The 22,788-nt window shown below is 42.7% G+C and overlaps 1 protein-coding gene across 2 annotated transcripts in view; it reads left to right on the top strand.

The window, feature by feature from the left end:
• PTPRT (protein tyrosine phosphatase, receptor type T) overlaps positions 1 to 22,788 on the top strand; it is a 1,113,081-nt gene that overhangs the window by 299,860 nt on the left and 790,433 nt on the right. For both annotated transcript variants that reach the window (XM_025399269.1, XM_025399270.1), the window contains exon 2: positions 6,639 to 6,764. In XM_025399269.1, the coding sequence (XP_025255054.1) occupies positions 6,639 to 6,764 (126 nt within the window). The remainder of the gene's footprint in view (positions 1 to 6,638; positions 6,765 to 22,788) is intronic.

Here is a 22,788-nt window from a genome sequence, read left to right on the forward strand (position 1 = left end):
TTGCTATGGAGCTTTAGTTGGAGGGACACAGTCCTGTGGTCTCAGTCCCTTCCCCCACCCCAGGGTCCCCAGTGCTGATGTCTCCCCCAAGAATCATGAGAATGTATGTGGAGTGAGCTACGAGGACTTTCAGCACCAGCTGTGGATCAGGGAGCGGGTGTTTCTGCATATCCTCATCCATGGCAGATCACCTTAATCTCTGGTCCTGTTCATCAAAATGATGAGCTCTACCGAAAGTAGTGCCTACCATGGAGGGCAAGTAAAGGCAGTTTTCCACCTTTTTTATGTTTAGCCCAGTTTTCTTTTTTCTTTTCTTTTCTTTTTTTTTTTTTTTTTTAAACTTAGCTCCACTGCTGGATATTAAAAGAACATCTTTCTATTCTGGAAGCATCACTGAGACCAGATTCTGTGAACACACAGAGTGTTCAAAAGAGTGCTGGGTTGGAGCAATGGAAAGTACCCAGGCTTTGGTACCATCCAGTCTAGGGCTCCCATCTTGGCTTCATTCCTTCATGTGGGTGAGTTTGAGACATCATCTATAAAATGGTACAATCAAAATGGTAGGGCTTGTGGTGAGGGTTTTATACTGTAGGTAAAGCCTCCATACATTCAACTGTCAATAAAAGGAGGTGTTACTATTAGTACTGCTGTATGTGATGTCACTGTTGTTTCCTTGCTGGGTAAGTTCCTTAGGAGCTTTGATGACAAGTTTCCATTTATACAAAGAAGAAAGCAACACTTCTCTCTTAGAGCAAGGATTGGCAAACTGTAGCCTCTGGGCAAATCTAGGCTGTCACCTCTTGTAAATAAAGTTTTACTGGAACACAGCCACGCTCATTTATTTCAGTATTTTTGCATGGCAATGTTAAAACTGAGTAGTCGTGACAGAGGCTGTGTGACTACAAAGCTGAAAATATTTACTGTCTAGTCTTTTATGGAAAATGTTTGCTGACCCCTGTCTTAGAGAGTGGTGGTGTTGGAGTCACCTATATCTACATTAATATACATACAGATACACACATACACCTACATAGTTCAAATACAGTGCCTGGCACACAGTGGAAGCCCAACAAATCTTTTAGTTCCTCTACAAAACTTAATTCTGCTCAAGAATACACAGGATCATATCTAAGAAATGCAGAGGAAGACACATTTATATTTTTATTGAATTCTATTCCTCTCTCATTTTCAAAAGAAGAGCTCATGTTTTTTAAAAAAATTCTGATTGACACTATAAACTTTATTTATGCTTTAATGTATCCTAAAGTATGTATCCTGCACTATTTTTACTTCCCTTACAGATGCTGATATGCTATACATTACCAAACCCAAATGGATTTTCAAAATCCAATTTCCTTGCTACAGTTTTCCATTTCTCTGTTGACTTTTTATGTCTGATTCACATCAGAGCATCTGGGGCCATTGCCACATATTGACCTCAGCCTGCCGGGAAATAGCTCCTCTGGGCAGGTGCTGGGTCCTTGGCCAGTGGCTGCACTTCCCTGTCCTCCCCCAATTATGTGGATCTTCACCAAACTTCAGCTGAGCCCAGCTCCTGGGGTGGGGGTAGGTTTTTTGGGGTTTCCTTCCTCCTAAAAATGATTGTGGTAAGGTTGAGATCACTTAAATGATGTCACCTGCTTTTCAAACCAGAATGAGGTTAGCATCCAAATGAGGGTCTTTGGGGACTGTATTCGTCCGTTTTCACACTGCTGATAAAGACATACCCAAGACTTCGTAATTTATAAAAACGCAGGTTTAATGGACTCACAGTTCCATGTGACTGGGGAGGCAGCACAGTCATGGTGGAAGGTGAAAGGCACATCTTACATGGTGGCAGACAAGAATGAGAGCCAAGCAAAAGGGGAAACCCCTTATAAAATCATCAGATCTTGCGAGACTTATTTACCACCACGAGAACCCGCTCCTATGATTCAATTATCTTCCACCAGGCCCCTCCCACAACACGTGGGAATTATGGGAGCTACAATTCAAGATGAGATTTGAGTGGGGACACAGCCAAACCATATCAGGGACTCTCTGGAACCATAAATATCCCCTAAGTAGTCTGCCATAAACACCTGCAGCAATGTTTGGGGCCTTTGTGTATGTATCAGGTGTTTGGCCATTAGGAATTGCGCCAAGACAGATAGATGTTACTGGGTTTAAATGTTTTCTGTTCTTGGTCTAGGGGAAGCTTGGTTTTAATTTCTCCTCCTCCTCTTGGTGGCTCTCAGTGGCATGGCAGTACTTGTGGTGACTGCATGGGTCTGTATCTCTGTGGTTCCTGAGAGTTCTGGTTCTTTCTGAATCTCTGGAATTCTTCACTGTTACAAGTGGAAGGTTCATTGCAGTTATCTTGTTCAGCCCCTTGCCTTGCACAGCAGAAAATGAAGGCTCAAAAAAAGGGAAGGGATGTGAGCCCAAGAGTTTGTACACAGATGGCAGTGTTAGCTGCTATTGGGTTATATAGACTTGAGTTCATAGCTACTCTATTTATCAATGTGGGAGACAGAAAACTAAGAAAGGTTGCCTAAAAATACATATTAGGTATATTTTCTCCGCTGAATAGTTCTTAAAACTTACCTTTGAGTCAAGTCAGACCAATAGGGAGCGGGTATCCAGACTGCATTGCGTTGGACCCCAATGAGTTTTACTGAATTGTATGTTTACATGATGCTATCAATTTATATTGAGAATGATTATGAGAAGCAGTCTCATGAAATTGGCCATTCACCCCCTTGTGTGGATGTTGTTTCATTATGGGATATGGGGTTTCTGTTATGAGTATTCCTGCAGAGAAGTTCTTGTCTGATCAAAGCACCTGAAATGGTTATCATTTCCCTGAGCAATTTGGCTTTTATTATATAAACACAGAGTTTCTAGTACCTCACCAGGTTTTGCTTTTTTTCTATTGGGTGTCAGAAGCTCCAAGTTAAATATGTAACCCCCTTTTAGTAGAGGAACACGTGGAAAATCGCAGCATAGATTTGTGGCTCCCTCCTTCTGTCCTGCTTTTCTTTCTTTTCCTGTCCTCAATTTGATTTTTGTCATCATGCAGTATTTCCTGCTTCTATGTTTAACCTGCTGCTTTGGTTGGACCAGTGACCAGTTAGGCAGCATTTCTTGAAATTCTCTGCTTTCCTGGGAGCCCAAGGGCTCCATGGAAAAATCACCAACTGTGTGTATTGCTGGGATTCAGACGTGTATGAGTGATAAAAGTGCGGAACTGGAGCCTGTTTCTAGAAACTCTTCTGTAGGAGGGACATTAAGGTCCCCATAAGTGACCTTAAGGTCCCCATTTTCTGTCCTGAATGCATATGTTATCCCATAAGTGATGACAAATACTGGCAGAGTGGAATAGAATTGACAGTGGGGCCTGAATATTCTGAAGAAATAGTGGCTCAAGATAGAGTGCAAAGCTGCTTTTAAATTCACTCTAAGTGAGCTCTTCTGCAGAGGCAAAGAAAGGACTGTGGTTTGAAAATAAAAATTGGGTCACTGGGGTCCAAGGCCTGCTGCTGTGGAACCCTAGTTTCAAAGAACAGACTGTAAGAAGGGAAAAGCATTTGCTTACCTGCTGCAGATTGAAGTGACCAACAGAGCTCAGCAGAGAGGAGAAGCAAGGTGGTTCAGTGAGTGGCTGTGAAGAGAAGGTACATCCCTAGTCCTTAGAGGGCCAGGACCTGTCAGCAGTAAGCTCAGGATCAGCTGAGCAGTCTACCTACAGTTAAGCAGAGGCAAGGAGGTGAGGGGTGAGCAATGGATCCAACGGACTAGAGGCAATTATTAATGTGACCTTGCCTGGGATCTGTAACCTGTGATGCCTAGAGGTATAGCTGTGAGCCCTCTTAAATCTTATCTAGAAGAAGGAAGATAATTTGGTTAACTAAACCATCAACTAAAATAATAACTCCTTTTTTTTTTTTAGCATCAACACATACATAAGAAAGCATATTTTCCGTTGCATCTTCAGTGTATATTTGCATGCTTATCTTTCAGTCTATTCTGCAAACTTTGTGAGGGTAAGGATCATATCTATCAATTCTGTGCCATGTCCTGAGCCCATTAAAAAAAAACTTTGTTGAATGTTTCTAGAATAAGTGAGGGAATAGATTTGAATGGAGATTCCCAACCACCCTGGAAGTTCTTTATCTGCCTGGTCCCTCTCATTACCTTATAAGTGAAAGACCTTGCCCTTGGTTTGGGGGAATAATTCTCTCTCTGGTCTGTTAGAATGGGCATGGGCTCTACAGCTATGTTACCATGGATTTAATATTGGCTCCAACACTTTCCTTCCGTGTTGTCTGAGCAGGTCATTTATCCCCTCAGTGCATCAATTCCCTTAGATTTAAAGTTGAGATAAAATGTACCTCACATGATTTGTGAGGGTTACGTGAAAACTAATGAGATAGCCTATATAATCAGTGTCGAATATATTGCCTGACACAGAGCAAGTGCTTGGGAGAATATGCTGCTTCTTTCTTTCTTTAGATCACTGTGTTGAGGTATGACACACTTCATATATTAGTCAGATTGTACAAAGCTCTACGGTGCTAACAATTAAACCCTAAGATCTCAGTGGCATATGGCAAGCAAAGTTTATATTTTGCTCCTGAAAAGTTGAATGCTAATATTCCTGGTCAGGTGACTCTCTGGGTGGCTTTCCTCTACAGAGTGGAGATGCTTACTGGGGTGCTGTCTTAATCCATTTTGGCTGCTACGACAAAATGCCTTAGACTGGGTTATTTAAACAATAGAAAGTTATTGCTCATAGTTCTGAGGGCTGGCAAGTTCAAGATCAAGGTGATAGCAGATTTGGTACCTGGTAAAGGTCCATTCCTTATAGATGTCACCTTCTATGAGTCCTCACATGGCAGAAGGGGTGAACAATCTGCCTAGGGCATCTTTTATACGGGCATGATGTCATTCCTGAGAACAGAGCCCTCACAATCCTTTGGAAGCATCTCCCAAAGGCTCCACCTCTTGATACTATTACATTGGGGATTAGGTTTCGACATATGAATTTCAGGGCAACACACACATTGAACCATAGTAGTTGCTGAAATCCAGCTCTTCTGGGTGTCCATATCCAACAGGAAAGAAAAGTGGAGAAAATTTTTCTCTTACAGGTTTTCTTCCATGGTGTTTGGACTGTGTTATATCTCAAATTCATCAACAGGATGTCCACCACCACTGCTTATCCAGCTCCTGCTTCTTTGATGGCACCTTCTCCTTGTGTCCTCACATGGTGGAAGGGGTGAGATAACTCTCTGCGGTCTCTTTATAAGGGCATTAGTTCCAGTCCTAGTCCCGATCACATGGACTCTGCCTTCATGTCCTCATCACCTCCCAAAGGCCATGTGTCCTAATACTGTCACTTTGGGGGTTGAACTGAATTTTGTGGGCTTTCAGACATTTAATCTGTAACACACGTTGGTTCTCTGTGGGGTGGGAAACCTATGAGTGTTTAAAGGAGGAAGATGGTGATGTGATGCACCCTCTGAACATTAAGGAGTCAAGAAAGGAGCATTAGAAAAGATGGATTGGAGTGTGAAACAGGTCTGGGAGACCAGCCAGGAGCTGCTTTAGAACTCAGTCCCAGTGCTACCTCCCTGCATTTGTGTCCCCTGCAGGCTCAACTCAATGCCATTCATCCTGCCCTCTGCCCTTGGAGATGCCCCTATCCTTCAAAGCCCTATTCACTTCTCCTCCACTTCTTCTGCTTTCTCCTTCAGAATATAATGGGATCCTATTTCTCTGGACAAACCAGCGTTTCCTAGTTGGAGCCTCCACTGTACACCCCACATCTCTCTCAATGTCACCTTGATGGGACTTACAGCCCAGAGCATATGCTCAGTGAATCCTTGTCAACAGCAAATGAATATAACTTATTGTCAAATGGTGGATGGCTTGACCTTTAAAGTTAAAGGGAGAAGCTTCAAACGTGATCAACATTGACTTTATTATCTTCCAGGTGCATGATTGTCTAATTTCTTACCAATTCAATTCTCACTCCATGAAAAATGATTTTTCAGACTGCTTTTTACAGAGAAACAGGTGGGCATTGAGAAAGTATTCTGTGGCAGTTACTTTTCACATGTTATTCCATTTAATCCTCATGTATTTCTGTAAGGTTGGACATTTCCCTCTGTATCACAGGTGAGGAAACGGAGACGCTCGGGTACGAAGCATCTGGCCTGAACTCACGCAACCTTGTGAAGGTGATGGCTGTCTAGTTTTGCCAGACTCGGAAGTGAGTGCTCCTTCTGCTGCCTCACAGCCTCTCTCCGTGCTGCACAAAGCAATTACGGAGGCATGCCCCGGCATTCATTTTTCCTACTTAGAATAACACGCTGCTGTTTACTTTCTCAGGAAGGAAGATTAAAATCAATGTAACTAGCCTTATTAACTTTTCTAAATACGGGGGCCTGCAGATGCCAGTGCCTTTCCTGAGAGCACCAAAGCAAATATAAAAATCCAATTTGCTCGTCCATATATACATATATATATGTATATATAAAGAAAATCTCCAGAGTTTAAAATTCAAAGCTGTAAATGAAGAGCCGACGAGACAGAGGTAATGAACCAAGCCTCAGACACAGGAATGTATTTACCCCTATCTCTTTTGTCTGCAGGTGGCTGTTCCTTTGATGAGCACTACAGCAACTGTGGTTATAGTGTGGCTCTAGGGACCAATGGGTTCACCTGGGAGCAGATTAACACATGGGAGAAACCAATGCTGGACCAGGCGGTGCCCACAGGTATGAGATCCATCATGTTTGGGCCTGTAATGGGGATGGCTAGATTTTACCATGAATCATGGAGAGAATAACTCACTTACACATTGAGTGCTCTGAGATGGCAATTGATAGCTCTGTAGGTAGTGAGTTCCCCACACTCAGAGGTGTTCAAGCCAAGACTGAATGAATTCTTCAGGATTTGGTACTAGTCACATGTCACCTGGATTCAGCATTTCTTTTAGCTTTGAGATTCTAAGCTTTAGCTACAAGTAGGGTATCACTGGGTTTTGCTTAGGAGCCTGATGATAGTGGCATGTCAGGGAAAGAAAGAGCTTCTGAAGAATTTGAGGTCACTCCTTTTCTTCCAGGCCACATAGACATAGGTTGCATATAGGAAACTTCAACAGTCAGACTATTATAAGGTTGTATTTATTATTATTATTATATATTATATTGTTATCTATTATTATGTGTTATATTATTTACATATATTTTATATATTTAGGGAGACTTCTACAGTCAGATGATTATAAGTTTATATTATATATCACACATTATATTATGTACATTATGTAGTATATATTATTTATATTTAGGGATACTTCCACAGATTTTTATAAGGCTATATTATAGTATAACATATTATATATTACTATATTATTATTATATATTATAAGGTTAACATCCTGACATTCTAAATATCAACATTTTATCCTTAACCGGTGGGCCTGAAGGTCTAGTGTGAATTCTTGATGGATACCTGCATGGGGCAGGCCTATGAGGTACACCTGATGTGTTTCAGGGGAAGTACCTGAAGGTGGTCTACTCAGAGAGAACACTTAGACTCCAAATGTGGGGTATACCTGCGTAAGGTGCACCTTGAAGAGGCTTACCTGGTGATAGAAGCCAGGAAGAGTTGCGACTCTGAGAAAGTGAAGCTCACTTCTCTGAATAATCACATATCCCGGCTACAGTTGTAAAGACAACTGCTTGTTGGAGAAGGGAGGCCATTTTCTACAGTTTCTCCCTGACCAAAGGCTCCCTCGCTTTAACCCACACCTGTCTTGGTTTTCACCAGTCCCCCAGGTGCTCCTTCTCAGTCTCCCCTGCCAGTGCACTCTGGCCATGGAGTATTAAGAGTTCTTTCAGGCTTACTTGGTGTTCTTTCCATGGCTGGCCTCAACCACTCCCATGGCCTCAGATACCACCTCTGTGCTGGTGATTCTGACATTTATGCCTCCAGCCTAGATGTCTCTTAGGAATTTTACACCTACACAGCCCACTGCCAGCTGCCATGTCATCTTGGCTACCTCTGGAGAATGGGGTTTTCCAGGATGCCACTCAACTGGGAGCAAAGAAGATGCTTAGAGATGCCCAGGTGAGGGTGAGGGTGTGGCCTCATTCACTTTGAGTCTGGCTGCAAAGCAGGAGGCAGTGAATGGTTATGGATAGCTCCTATTAAGGGCATTAATTGTATAAATTTCTCCCAAGTGTTGTTACAAGCCTTAGGTATAATAAGGTTGGGCTGTGGTACAAAACTGAGCATTTTAGATCTGGTGGGACCTTACTTTGAATGAGCAAAGTCATCAACAGGTGTGTGCGTGTGCGTGCCTATTAGTAAGACAGTGTGGAACAACCGCTGTCGCCCAATCATGCTGACTTTATCAAAAGTACTGCCTGGTTAGATGGTAGAATCACCCATCCCATTAGGCACCCCAAGAATCCAAGACACCTCTGCTTAAACGTATAACATCTGCTCTACTCTTCATGGCCCTCTTTGATAGTCGCCAAATAAACCTGGATGTTATAGTNGGGGGGGTGTGGGTGTGTGTGTATGGGGGTGTGGGTGTCTGTGTATGGGGGTGTATGGGTGTGGTGTGTGTGCATGCCTCTACTGGTATAGGTATGTGTGTGTATGTGTATGGGGGTGTATTGGTGTATGTGTGTATGCATGTCTATGGGTGTGTGTGTGTATGGGGGTGTATATGTGTCTGCATATGGGAGTGTAAGGGTGTATGTGTATGGGTGTGCATTTATGGAGGGTGTGTGTGCATGTGTATGGGTGTGTGTGTATGGGGGTGTATGGGTGTGTTGTGTGTGCATGCCTGTGTATTGGGGGTGTGTGTGTATGGAGGTGTATTGGTATATGTGTGTATGCATGTCTATGAGTGTGTATGTGGGGGATGTGTGTGTGCATATGGGGGTGTAAGGGGTGTGTATGGGCATGTGTGCATGTGTATGGGAGTGTATGGGGGTGTGGGCATGCATGTGCATGGGTGTGTATGTATGGATGTGTGTGTATGGGAGTGCATGGGTGTGTGTGTATGGGGGTGTATGTGTGTGTATAGAGGGTGTGTATGCATGTGTATGGGAGCATATGGGTGTCTATATGCATGTGTATGGGGGTCTGTGTGTATGGAAGTGTACGTGTGGGGGGGATGTACAGGAGGTGTGTGTGTGTGTGCATATGTGTGTGTATGGGGGTGTGTGTGTTCATATATGCTCTTTCTCCTCATCTTTAGTCCACTTAAAGCCCTGTAACATGTTGTAGGCTCTCCAAGCTCAACATCTCCAAAACCGAACTCTTGATTTACCCATTTCCCCTTCCCTGTCTACTCACTTTCCACTGTTCCTTGTCTCCAGAAAGCTCACTTCACCCTACTGGTACTGATTCAGAAACCCGGGGGCCATGTTTCTCTTTGTTCTCTCTCTTGCCTGCGTTTCCAGCCAATCACTTCACTCTGCCATTTTACTGCCTAAGTATATCTTGGGTCTGCCCAAGCCTCTCCATCTGTGCCACCACTGCCCTGGTGAACACAGCCGTTGTCTGTTTCCTGGGTCAGTGGAAAACTTTCTAACAGGCTCCTTGACTTAACTCTTTTGACTTTAACCCATTCTCCAAACAGATGTCCAAGAGATTATTCTAGAATATAAGCATATTCAGGTTACTTCTTTTCTTTCTTGTCTCTACGCAGCTTCTGTTTTAGGCCTTTCTGAGGCTTCTCATTGCTCCAGGAAAGACGAAAGCCCTGTTGTGGACTCCAAGGCTCTGAGGGCTGATCCTCCTTAAACCTCCAAATCATCATGATGCTCCACATCCCACTGTGCTCACTTTACACTGGCTTCTGCCAATTGCCAGAATGTTCTGACTCTCTCCTGCCTCAGGAACTCACATAAGATCGGCATCCTCCATGGAGCCTTTCCCCCACCCACTGTCTTGTGCGTCCTCCTCATGTCTCAGTCTGGGTCAGCTCTCTTTGTAATGGTTCCTAGTGCACCTTGCCCTTTTCCTTAGTACCACGCATCACAGCAGGGGTTGTTCAGCCAATGCATGTTTTACTCCCAGATGAGAAGTTCCATGTGAATGGGGACCATGAGAATCTTGTTCACAACTTTATCTTCAGTGTCTGATGCAGGACATCAGACATCCTATGTACTAAATTAGCAGTTTGTTGGATGGATGTGTGGATGGGCAAATAGTCTTTATTAGGTGTTTTTATTAACAAAGGAATGAAAGAAAAAAACATTATTAAAGGCCTTTAGGTGCTCTACTAACTGATCATGTATTTTCCTCTTTGTTACTATCCTTCCCATTTTACAGATCAGAAAAGCAAGTTCTAAGAAGCTGAGTAAAAGTGTGTCTTTTTGCTCATGCTACTCTCTGTCCCCAAAGACATGGCTTTTGCTTCTAATCTTAATTTTCTCAGCCCCTCATTACGGCAGAGTGTCATTTCATAAATATTGGATCATGCTAATACAATCTTCTGAGCTTTTCTAAATAGAGGCATTTGATAATGATCACTGAAATTATTCTGTCATGATGCGCCTGTGGATTTCAGCGGCTCTGTGTGCCGCTTAGGCAGAGAGGCATGAAAGCGAATTTGGATTAGGTGAAACTGTTTGTTCTTCTTACGGGCAAAGGCTGAAATCTTGCTTTTCTTTCTGTAAAGCCAGCAGTTCTCCTCGTCTTGGAAATCAAGTTTGAGTCTGTTTATTCAGATGTTCCACAGCTTTTTGCCCATCCCCTTTGTGTGACGAGCTCTGTGCTATACTTGGTCCCGGTAAATCAGTCCATGTCATTTTGGGACTGAATCCCGCTGATGACCTCCCCTGGCACATAGGATGAAATCTGAAATCCTTGCCATGGCCTATTAGATCCTGCATGATCCAGTGTCTTCTGTAGGCCCCTTTTCTTCTCCTCTTTCATACCTGGTGTGTGTTAGTTCCTCAAGTATGTCAGGTTTTTTCTTGGCGTAGGTCCTTTGCACATATTGTTCCTTGTTCCTTCTCATCAGAATTTGTTTTCTCAGTTCTTCACTTTGCTGATTTCTCTTTCATTCTTTCATTCTCTCATTCTCTCTTTTTTTTTTTTTTTTTTTTTTTTTTTTGAGACAGAGTGTCGCTCTCTTGCCCAGGCTGGAGTGCTATGGCATTATCTCAGCTCACTGCAGCCTCCATCTCCCTGGTTCGATTGATTCTCATGCCTCAGACTCCCAAGTAGCTGAGACTACAGGTGCATGCCACCATGCCTGGCTAATTTTTGTATTTTTAGTGGAGATGGAGTTTTGCCATGTTGGCCAGGCTGGTCTCGAGCTCCTGACCTCAGGTGATCCTTCCGCCTCAGCCTCCCACAGTGCTGGGATTACAGGCATGAGCCACCTCATGTGGCGCTTTGCTGATTTCTTTACGTCTCAGCGCGCAGGACTCCTCAAGGCAACCTTCCCTTATCCGTCTGTCTAAAGATGGACTTCCTCCTTATTCTCACTCATAATGTCCTGTTCTTTGCTTTCAAAATCCTTATCATGGACATGTTCTCAGGTTAGTATATTCCAATCTTACACAACAGCTGAGTGATCCCAGGGTCTCAATTCTTCTGCCTCAGTTTCCACATCTTTATCTTGGGGACCCATCTGAGAGTTAAATGGAGGATGTCTGCATGAGTGTGAACTGTCTGCCTGGAGTGGGGGTTAGTCAGTGTTGGTTTTCCTAAGTGTTTTCTGGTTCTTGCAATCTCTGGGGCTGGAAGTCTAAGTCCACCTGAGACCTTGCCCCCACTTTGAGCTCACTGATGTTGCTTTACAAAGGCAAGCTGCTCAGCAGGTGTCTGCTGTGGGTCCTGACAGGCCAGAGAGGCTTTTCAAGTCCAGGATGCATTGCTGCATCGAGGGCTTAGACCACTGTTATTTGCCATTGAAAGTAATGGCGAAAACTGCAGCTACTTTTGCATCACCCTAAATACATGCTTTTCCTCATCTCTCTCCGTGGGAGAAGCTCTTGCACTAGCATTCCAAGCTTCAGACCTGGTTTCGCCACCTTATCTTTACTGAGGCTGTCACAGAGGAGCAGGGGTTACTACACTCACTCACAAACCCTCTCTCTAGCTGTCTATCCTGCCTATGAAACTAAGTGCAGCTGCCACCAGTTCCTAGCTCTGCCTTCCCCATCTTTGGCATGGGTTTCCACAAGTCAGCCCTGAGGTACAGCCCTGAATTACAGCCCAGGGCCCAGCAGGAGGGTATCCTGGGGGCTGCGGATACCCTCAGCTGAGTGCTGGAGGTATCCTTTGGAAAGGGCTGAAGCTGGAAGTAGTGGGGCTTGGGTGGCTTGCTTCTATATCCTTCGAATATTTGTAGGACATTCTTTTAAGCATGAGGTATGGATTAGGGTTGAATATCAGGCTGCAAAATCAGGTACATAAGAAATGCTCACTTATTTCTCTTCTTTACATAAACCTGAATCTGACCCTCAGTCCCCAGGGAGGTGAGACTACATTTTAGGCAGTGTTGGAGCCCCCTCTTCCCTAGGGTTCTATGAGTTTCCTGGGGTGTGAGCAGACTGTTGTGATTTTCTCTGGGAAGCCCGCTGCTGCATTCCCTTTAGGTCTAGTGATTCTGCTGCTGCTTTCTCAGGCTAGGAGCCACTGACACAGTCCAGCCAGCCCAGGTGTACCACCCACCAACCCCCCTGGGCCTGCCCCTCCTAAGGTACTGCCATGGAGCAGTGTGGCACCAGCAGATCCATACCTCCTACCTTCATAAAATGGGAGAACTTCTCTCCTCACCATCTTAGCCTTCTAAAGCACGCCCTTCTTGGCCCAGTCCTTCCAGACCCCAGCAGTCTCTGTTAAGTAAGTTTAGAGTTAGGAAAAAGCAAAGAAGAAAGGAAGGAAGCCTTGATTTCAAGCAGCTTCTTCTATTTTTCCTACACACATTTCTAGAGCAGAAAAACACAAAAAGCTTAATGTGTTTCCTGATTGGAAGGGGCAGGAGTTGCGAGAACACACACAGGTGACACACGTGCACACACACACGTATACATTTCAACCAACTAGCGTGTCATGGAAGCAGCACCGTCTCCAGGGTGGTCCTGGCCTGTTCCTTCATGCCACGGGGCCTTTGCCTGTGGGTTCCTGCCTTGCTCTAACTGCTGGTCTTTCTAAAGGGAGGGTTGAGGTCTGTTTTGGTTGAATGGTGTCTCCTAAAAAGATAAGTTGAAGTCCTAATCCCTGATATTTGTAAATGTGACACTTATTTGAAAGTAAGTCTTTATAGAAATGATAAAATTAAGATGAGGTCTTGCCGGTCATATTGGGTTCTAACCCAGTATGACTGGTAGAGGCAAAGACACACACACACATACGGAAGGAGGCCATGTGGAGGCGGCAGTGGAGATCGGGGCAATGCGGCCATAAGGCAAGGAATGCTGAGGCTTGTCAACAGACACCATATGACTTTCATTGGTCATATGAATGTCTGTTCATATGACGGAACCCATCAGGCAAGGCAAGGACGGGTTCTTCCCTAGAGCCTTTGGAGACAATGTGGCCCTGCCAACATCCTGATGTTGGACTTCCGGCTTCCGGAACTGCGAGACAATAGGTTTCTGTTGTCTTAAGCTACCCAGTTCATGGTAATTTTTAATAGCAGTTCTTGGAAACTAAAACCAGGTCAGTTACACTTAAGTACCCTGACCCCATCACCTACCCAGGTCACCTTTTCCGCACGAGCACTGTAAGTATTGGAAGCTTTGCTTTCTTCTGTTTTTTTTTTGTTTTGTTTTTTTGAGATGGAGTCTCGCTTGGTCGCCCAGGCTGGAGTGCAGTGGCAGGATCTTGGCTCACTGCAAGCTCCACCTCCCAGGTTCACGCCATTCTTCTGCCTCAGCTTTCCGAGTAGCTGGGACTACAGGCATCTGCCCCCATGCCCGGCTAATTTTATGTATTTTTAGTAGAGACAGGGTTTCACCGTGTTAGCCAGGATGGTCTCAATCTCCTGACATCATGATCCACCCACCTCGGCCTCCCAAAGTGCTGGGATTACAGGCGTGAGCCACCGCGCCCAGCCAGCTTTGCTTTCTTCTAAGGGACCTGGCATTTACTACTTGTCCACTCTAACCAAGAAATGGGATAGGCATCATCCTGTACAACATTTCATCTAATGTCCCACCATCCCATGAGTTCAGAGATATCGTTGCTTATTTTTGAGAAAACAGAGTCCCAGAGAAGTGAAGCAACTGGTCCAAGGCCATGTGAGTTTTATGTGGCCGAGGAGTCAGGCTTAATGTCCAGGCTAGAGAAATAAATATTGCAGACGTGGTACTGTCATCAACTAAGTATCTTTTAAAATTTTTTCTCCTTGCAGTCATGATTTATGATGGCAGAAATAATATGTATTCATTGTAGGGAAAATGCACAATAGAGATAACTATAAAGAATGAAATGAAAGTCATATGTTCACACAAACTCGTGGAAATATTTATTTTGCTATATAATGCTTTTTTCTTTAGCATTTTCCCATGTCATTAAATATTCCGTAAAAGCATGTTTTCTAAAGGTTTCATGGTTTCCCATTGCAATGACTGTTCCACAATTTATTTCGTCACCCCGTACTGTTGCATATTTAAGTCCCTTCCAGTTACTCCTGAATCATGTTGCAGTGAGTATTCTTGTACATACATCTCTGTGCTCATCTCTAATAGAAGTAATCAAATTTGTTTTCATATGCATATATTTCTGTATTCCCTTATGTACCCAAAACAGAATGATTGTGTATTATCTTTGACATCTGGAGAAAGAATATCATCCACATGGCAAATATGTAGTCCTGGACGTTTGCCCATGACTTGATGGTTGGGAAAAGGCTTTGCAAATTCTGAAACACTGAACACAAGCCAGGCACTGGTGATGGTCCCCTGATTGCACCTTATTCTAGCTGTTAGCTTAGGTACCCCCGGGCTTTAGCAAGAATCGTGTTGGAAATATTATCAAATAGAATGGTCCAAGCGCTGGTCAATCAAGGCGGATGCTAGTTAAAAAGCTGTGTGGGCTCCCTCGTGTTTATTGGATGAACTGCAAGCCTGTTCACGGGTCATAAACAGAGCTAGCTTAGGTTCTTGTAGGCAGGGACAACATTGTATTTATATTTGTAACCACAATGCTGGGGCTTAGTAGATAGCGGCAAATGTTTGTTAGATGAATTGCTCTTATTAATAATTGAACTTTCTCATGATGTGACCCTAGCATGTATCTCGAGCCTCAGTGCCCCCTCCTGCCCTTTTCTCTTTCCTTTCCCCTTCTGTGTAATCACACGAGAGCAGCCTTTGTGTTATTGTTTTGGGAGTCCAGTCTCCAACCCTGTTTCCTGATTTGGGGTATCTCTCATTGTGTTGAGTCTCGGTGGATTGTGTAGCTCGCTGAGAGGTGAAGGTGCAAGCTGCTCATCATTTCCTGGCAGCCTAGGTGTGGCTGGATAGGTAACCTGGATAGGTAACCCAGGCCTTTTCATCTAGGAAGGATGGGCCAAGAGCCAGAGGCTGGAGAATTGGGGTGTGCAGTAGTAGGGGTGGTGTCTGGCCATGGTGTTTGTGCTATGAGGTTGCTGAACTTCCTGCTTATTGGTCTACCAGAACTGCCTTTTTTTTCTGCTTATGTTTCAGGCCTGATCCTTCAGTTTTCTGTTCATTATGAGCTTCTCAATATTCTTCTAGAAACTTCATATTTTTAAAAGATAGTCATAGTTAGTATCTTTTGTTTCAACCACAAACCCTGCAGGTCACGCTGTTGTGCCTTTGTACGTGCTGATCCCCAAGGCTAGAGCACAGCTCCCCTTCCCCTTCCTCCTAAATCGAAACCCGGCACAAATGTCACCTCCTCCAGGAGGCCCTCCCTGACTCCCCTCACAACATTTACCTCGCTACTATGCTTCTGTAGCTGAGTTTATCGTATGTTGTCTCTTTTTTTTTTTTTTTTTTTTTTTTTTTGAGACGGAGTCTCACTCTGTCACCCAGGCTGGAGTGCAGTGGCCGGATCTCATTCCCCACTAGGCCTGTGAGCGGCTCCAGGGCATGGACTGCCTCTCACTGCTGAATTCCTTATGTCCTACATGGGGCCTGGAATAAGGAAGGTGGTTATTTAACAATAACTGAATTATTGTTAAAGTTGTTAGTGTTGGGAAAGTTGGGAGAAAGTGGTTTCAGGGGAACTCTCGAGGGACTGCCACTTTCTTTGGCATTTTCATGGCACCTGGGGCATCTGTAGCTTTCCTATCTTGAGCCCGACTCTGAGCTTGATGAGGCTTTCGTCAGGATGGGCCACTTGGTCCCAAGCCTGATAGGTCTGGGTTCTTCTGCTCTGAAATTGGTCCCAGGATCCTTGGGGCAAATAAAGAGACACTGGAGATGACCCCTTCCTTTGCTGTGGGGCCTAGCACACTCTCACGAATGTGTGCCACTGCTTGTGACAGCTGTAAGAGACTCCTCTTGGGAAGATATAATCTGTTCTCAGATTGACCTACTCTTCCTTTAATGTGAGGCTTACAATAAAATGATATGGAAGTATAGGGCTTTAAGTGTCCTTCATCACACCTGATATTATTATTGATTGATTTAAAGTTGTAAGTTCTTATGTTCCCATTTAGCCATTGTTGACTCAGTACATTTTTCTTTCCTCTTTAATGACAAAATATTTTATATTTTTTCTTAAAAAATGCTGAGTTTGAACATATAAGTTATGTCTCTCCACCCTCATCACAGTTAGCCTAAATATCACCATTAACATATTGATGTGTTTTGAGAGAGAAAGGGAGAGAGTGAAGGAGGAGGGAGAGAGGGAAGGAGGAAGACAGAGAGTGTCTGTTTGTGGTAATAGTAACAGAGATTTGCTACTTATGTAGTGCTTAGTATGTGTCAGGTACTATCCTAACTGCTTTAACTATAGTAACTTATTTAATCTTGGCAACAGTCCTCTGATGTAGATGCTGTTATCTGCATTTTACAGATCAGGAAACCTAGGCACAGAAAGCTTGAATGACTTGCCCAGGTCATCGTTAGCATATGGAGGAGGCAGGACGTGCCCTCAGAAAGGGTCCAGGCTGTGCTCTGGACAGCTGCACGGTGGCTGCCTACAAGTGCAGACAATGAATAGAGTCATAGCTCCCAAACCCTTCTGTCGTCCATCTCTTTTTATGCCACTATATTCAGAGTTAGTTTTCACCATCCGAGGTTACATGATACTCTCCTGGGTGAATGTACCATGGTTTATTGAACTAACACCTAAGAGATGGAGGTAGGAGAAGAAAGAAACGCCAAAGTGCCTCCTGTGTGCCCAAATAAAAGACAAGATCTTTGTCTCCAAACAGCTCTGAGAAAAGTTCTTACAAAACATCTCATATTATGAGATGGTTTCTTGTGTACTCAGAGCTACAAAATTAATTGAAGAAACTACATTAGCCTGCAATGACCCCAATCAGTGCTAGTTTGGGATGTTTACAGGGATCACAGAATTGGTAGAAAAGGCAAGGAAATTGAACGCAGGTTTAGTAATAATTCTGGAGGATATGACCAAGTAATGATGGATATTGGTGATGGTTATGAGCAAGTGTCCTAGCAATGGCTTTGAAAAGCAACATGATGTCCTTGTGGTGATCAGAATATACAGCTGCCGGATAAATGGGAAAACCAGTCTGTGCTAGTATCTACATAGATGCTTGCCTTGACACTCAGTTTTCTGCAACATCATACCTAGATTCAAAAAGTATTATATTCCAGATGGTGTAATGGGAAGCGAAAGTGATGGAGACTGGCATCATTCAACTTAAAAAGTGCTTCTTCTGATGGCCAACACTGGTGCATTTGACGAGATAGAATAAAGGGGTTCTCTGGGAGGTGGAGATTGCAGTGAACTGAGACTGCGCCATTGTACTCCAGCCTGGGCAACAAGAACAAAACTCCATCTCAAAAACAAAAACAAAAACAAAAACAAAAACAAAAAAGAAGAGAAAAGGGGTTCTGAAGTCTATGGGAATGGATAATAAACCACTATTTCTTTTAACCTAACATGTGTATACCACTTCCTGGACAGTGTTCTAAGGGCTTTACATGCTTTTACATCATTTAATACTTCAACAACACTGTGAGCTGGATGTTATTAGCACACCTGTTTTAAAGAGGAGGAAACTGAGGCCCAGAATGTCAACTCTGTCAAAAGTGAGTAGTAAATTGGAGGAGCTGAGATTTGAATTCAGGCCGTCTGGATGCAGAATCTGTGCCCTGAACCACTCTCTATTTTTGAATTAATATTTTATGAAACACGTGATTTAAAATATGTATGTGTAATTAAATTGTATATTCGATACCATAAGCGGACTTTTGCCTAATTCAATCATCTATACACTTAAAATTTTATTTATTAAAGTTGCCTGAAAACTTTTTTTGGAGGGAGGATGTCTTCTCACTGGAAAAATGGAAGAAATGCTTTACTTTTAGTGGAGGATTGATCCTGTCAGTTTGTTGAATTGTCTAAATCTGTCAGTGTCTACGTAAATGCAGATACAGGGAACCTGCATGTTGTTCGGAATAAATTCTTTGAAAAGGAACCATCATAAAAACAGTCTTGTGTAGGAGACACATTTAACAGGACCACAAAGATGATGTCCTTCAGGATTCCTCTGTTTCCTGCTGCTTCAACTTTAGCCACTCTCAGGGCAGCCTGAGAGGAAGACGTTGCTGAGAATCATCCTGATCATGGTGATGCTGGCTGGATGCTGATGCTGGGCGATGTCTTCATGGACCATTCAACCGATTGGGCTGCCACTGCAGGGGCTAGAGCTCCTCCAAGTGAACCTTTCTTTTTTAAATGTGTAATCTTTCTTTTCTTTAGTGAGGAAATAGGTTTTCATTATGCTTTGAATACTGTAGTAATTTGAATTATAAATATGCATTCTAAGATATTTGGTAAGAAAATAGTTGTGTAGTATAAATGTAGTTTTTTCCCCCTAATTTAGTAAAAATAAGATGGCTGAGATGTCTCTAAAAAACAAAGTCCAACAATCTGGAAAATTCAGTAATCCACTGAGGTCCCATGCGCAGTATTTAATCTGGTGGTCATTAGCCACACATGGCTACGGAGTACTGGAAATGGGGCTAGTCCTGTAAGTATAAAGTACACATCAGATTTCAAAAACTTATTATGAAAAATTCATGTAAAAACATCTCATTAATAATGTTTATGTTGATTGCATGTTGAAATGATTATATTTTAGAAGTATTGGGTTAGGTAAATTATTAAAATTAACCCATTTCCTTTTACTTTTTTAAATGTGCCTACTGGAAAATTTAAAATTGCATATGTGGCTCACATTATGTTTCTGTTGGTCAACACTGTTCTAGATTATCAGATTTTTATGACGTCACTTGTATTCCCACCATCAGGGATGTCTCTTTTTGAGAACACTAACAGCTAGCATTTATGAAGCACTCATTCTGTGCCAGGTACTTTAAAGCCTTGTTTCCTTTATGGTTCACAAAACCCTATGCAGTGTAGGTACCATGTGTTCCCACTTTGTAGATGGAAAATTGAGGCCTGAAGAGATTAAGCAACTTGCCCTTCATCATAAAGGTTGGAAGTGTCAGGAAGGGGATTTGAACCAACGCAGCTCAACTCAGTGGCACCCACTGATGACTCCCAGGCATCCACCTTCTGCTACATGGACACAAGACTTCTGTCTCTGCCTTGCTGTGTTGACTTGAACCTCTGGACCTCAGTGTTCCTACCCAGGATTGGATGGAAACTTGTGATTTTAAATATGTATACCATATTAACAACAGAGCTACCTCAGGCCCCTCTAGCTCTGTTCTTCCTGTGGTTATTATTGTAGTTCTGTGTGGGCTGCAGGCACATGGTGGAGTTGGGTAGGCATTGTCTCTACTGCCAGGCCTTTGGTTAGCATGGCCTTCTGCCTAGTGGCTAAGGAAGCATCCCTGGGAACTCATCCCAGATCTGTCACTAACCTCAGACTTTGAGCTGCCTTTCTCTGGGCTTCCTACACCCACTTCTGTGAAATGGATCTAAAAATAAGGAGCCCCGGATTCTGTCCTAGCTCTGCCATTAACTTGCTCCGTGACCTTGGGCCACACATCATCCCTTCCTGGTCCTTATTGACCATTGTAAGATCAGAAGTCAATTTCTTCTGACTCTAGCATTCTTTGACTTGTAATTTATGAATCAAGAAGAAGGCATTTTTAAATACAGGAATTTAGTGATACATTTATAAAATCAAACATTGATGAAAACTCCTGTGGTCCTAACCCCTCCATTCATCTGTTTGTCAAGCAGGGCAACTGCTTCTGCTTCCTAGCAGAGGAATTTGTCTTCATGAGTGTATGGAGGTGGGGCACCTGACGTATAATCTATCCCTGAGAGCCCAGACCTTCACAGAAAGATAAATCTCTCAGTTGAGCTTAAGGCACGTACTCTGTACTCATGCATCCTTGGAGAGCTGCAATGATCTATCACATGCCCCATTAATATCACAGGTACAACTCCAGAATTTATTTCCCCACAACTACTAATCAGTGAGACGTTTGGTAATTGAGAGAAATTACCCTTTTCTAAAAAGACCTCCTATTTTCCCTCTTCATCTACCCAGTTTTGACACTGTGCTCTGTGCTGACACAATCATGCTTTATGTTTGGAAAGCAACAGATACTTGAGCAAACTGTTTTTAAAACTTTCCTCAAATCTGCCAATATCTTTTAAAATTGCTTCCTTTCCTAGGTGTTGTGTTTCCTTATTAAGAAATCCAAATTGCACTTTCTCAGGATTCAAAGCCTTGTCATCAGTGAAACAACTTGTGAAAGCTATGAACAAGCAAGAATATGTTATGTCTTTTAAGAAATCTGAGAGTGTCTAAGGTTAAAATAAGACCTGTAGCTTCCAAGAACTTTCTAAATCATAGCTGCAAAAATATGTAAGCATGATGTGTCCATCAGTTTGGATTTAGGTGGGAAAACAGAAACCATTCTAGGTATTTCAGTCAGGAAGGGGTTTAATACAGGGTATTAGAGGTTTATAAACCTTTGAAACTCTAACATGCATGGTCAAATAATCTTCAACAAGGGTGCCAAGACTACACAATGGAGAGAGAATAGTATCTTCAACAAATGACATTTAGTAAATTGAATATCCATACGTAGCAGAAGGAAGTTGGATCCTTATCTTACACCATACACAAATATTAACTCAAAATGGATTAAAGACCTAAACATAAGACGGAAAACTATAAAACCCCTGGAAGAAAATGTAGGTAGAAAGTTTTATGATGTTTATTTGGCAGCAATTTCTTGGATATGACACCAAAAGTACAAGTGACGAGCAAAAATAGACAAATGAGACTATATCTAACTTAAAACTAATGTGTTTCAAAGGGAATAGAATTAAAAGACAACCTATGGAACGGGAAAAAGTATTTGCAAACCATATATCTCATGTAGGGTTACTATCTGGAATACATAAAGAATGCCTACCACTCAACAATAACGAAACAACCTGTTTTTTTTTTTTTTTAAAAAAAAATGGCTGAAATAGACATTTCTCGAAAGAAGATAAACAAATGGCAAGAAATATGAAAATATGGTCAGGCACAGTGGTTCATGCCTGTCATCCCAGCACTTTGGGAGGCCGAGGCGGGCAGATCACTTGAGGTCTGGAGTTCAAGGCCAACCTGGCCAACATGGTGAGACCCCCATCTCTACAAAAAATAAAAAAATTAGTCAGGCATGGTGGCGTGTGGCTGTAATCCCAGCTACTCAGGCGGCTGAGGCAGGACAATTACTTGAACCCAGGAGGCGGACGTTGCATTGAGCCAAGATTGTGTCACTGCACTCTAGCCTGGGTAACAGAGCAAGACTCTATCTCAAAAAAAAAAAAAAAAAAGAAAAGAAAAGAAAACATGTTTAGCATCACTAATCATTAGAGAAATACAAATCAAAACCACAATGAGATATCACCTTACACCCATTAGGGTGGCCACTATAAAAAGACAAACAAAAAGAAATAAATGTTGTCAAGGATCTGGAAAAATTGGAACCTTTGTACATTGTTTGCGAGAATGTAAAATGGTATAGTCTATATGGAAAACCAAAAATAAAAAATAGAACCACCATATGATCTAGCAATCCCAATTCTGGAAATAGAATCATGTATCATTTAATGATGGGAATACATTCTGAGAAATGAGTCATTATGCAATTTCATCATTGTGTGAACATCATAGACTGTATTTTTGTAAACCTAGAAGCTATAGCCAACTATCCACCTAGGACAACCTTCGTATGTGCAGTCCGTCATTGATGGAAACACCATTATGCTACACATGACAGTATATCTAAAATAATTGAAAGCAGAATCTTGAAAATATATTTACACACTCATGTTAATTGTAGCATTATTCACAGTAGCCAAGAGACAGAAGCAACCCAGATGTTCATCGAAGGATGGATAAAGAAAATGTGGCATACACATGCAATGGAATATTACTCAGCCTTAACAAGGAAGGAAATCCTGGCACATGCCACAACATAGATGAACCTTGAAGACGTTAAGAGAAGTAAATCAGTCATCAATAACATGTACTGTATGATTCTACTAATGTGATGTATCTAGAGCTGTCAAACTTACAGAAATAAAAAATAGAATGATGGTTGCCAGGGGCTGGGGAGAGGGAGGGAGATAGGGAATTGTTCAGTGGTGCCTTAGATCATTCATGCTACT

The sequence above is a fragment of the Theropithecus gelada genome, chromosome 10 (genome assembly GCF_003255815.1).
Source record: "Theropithecus gelada isolate Dixy chromosome 10, Tgel_1.0, whole genome shotgun sequence".
Lineage (NCBI taxonomy): Eukaryota > Metazoa > Chordata > Mammalia > Primates > Cercopithecidae > Theropithecus > Theropithecus gelada.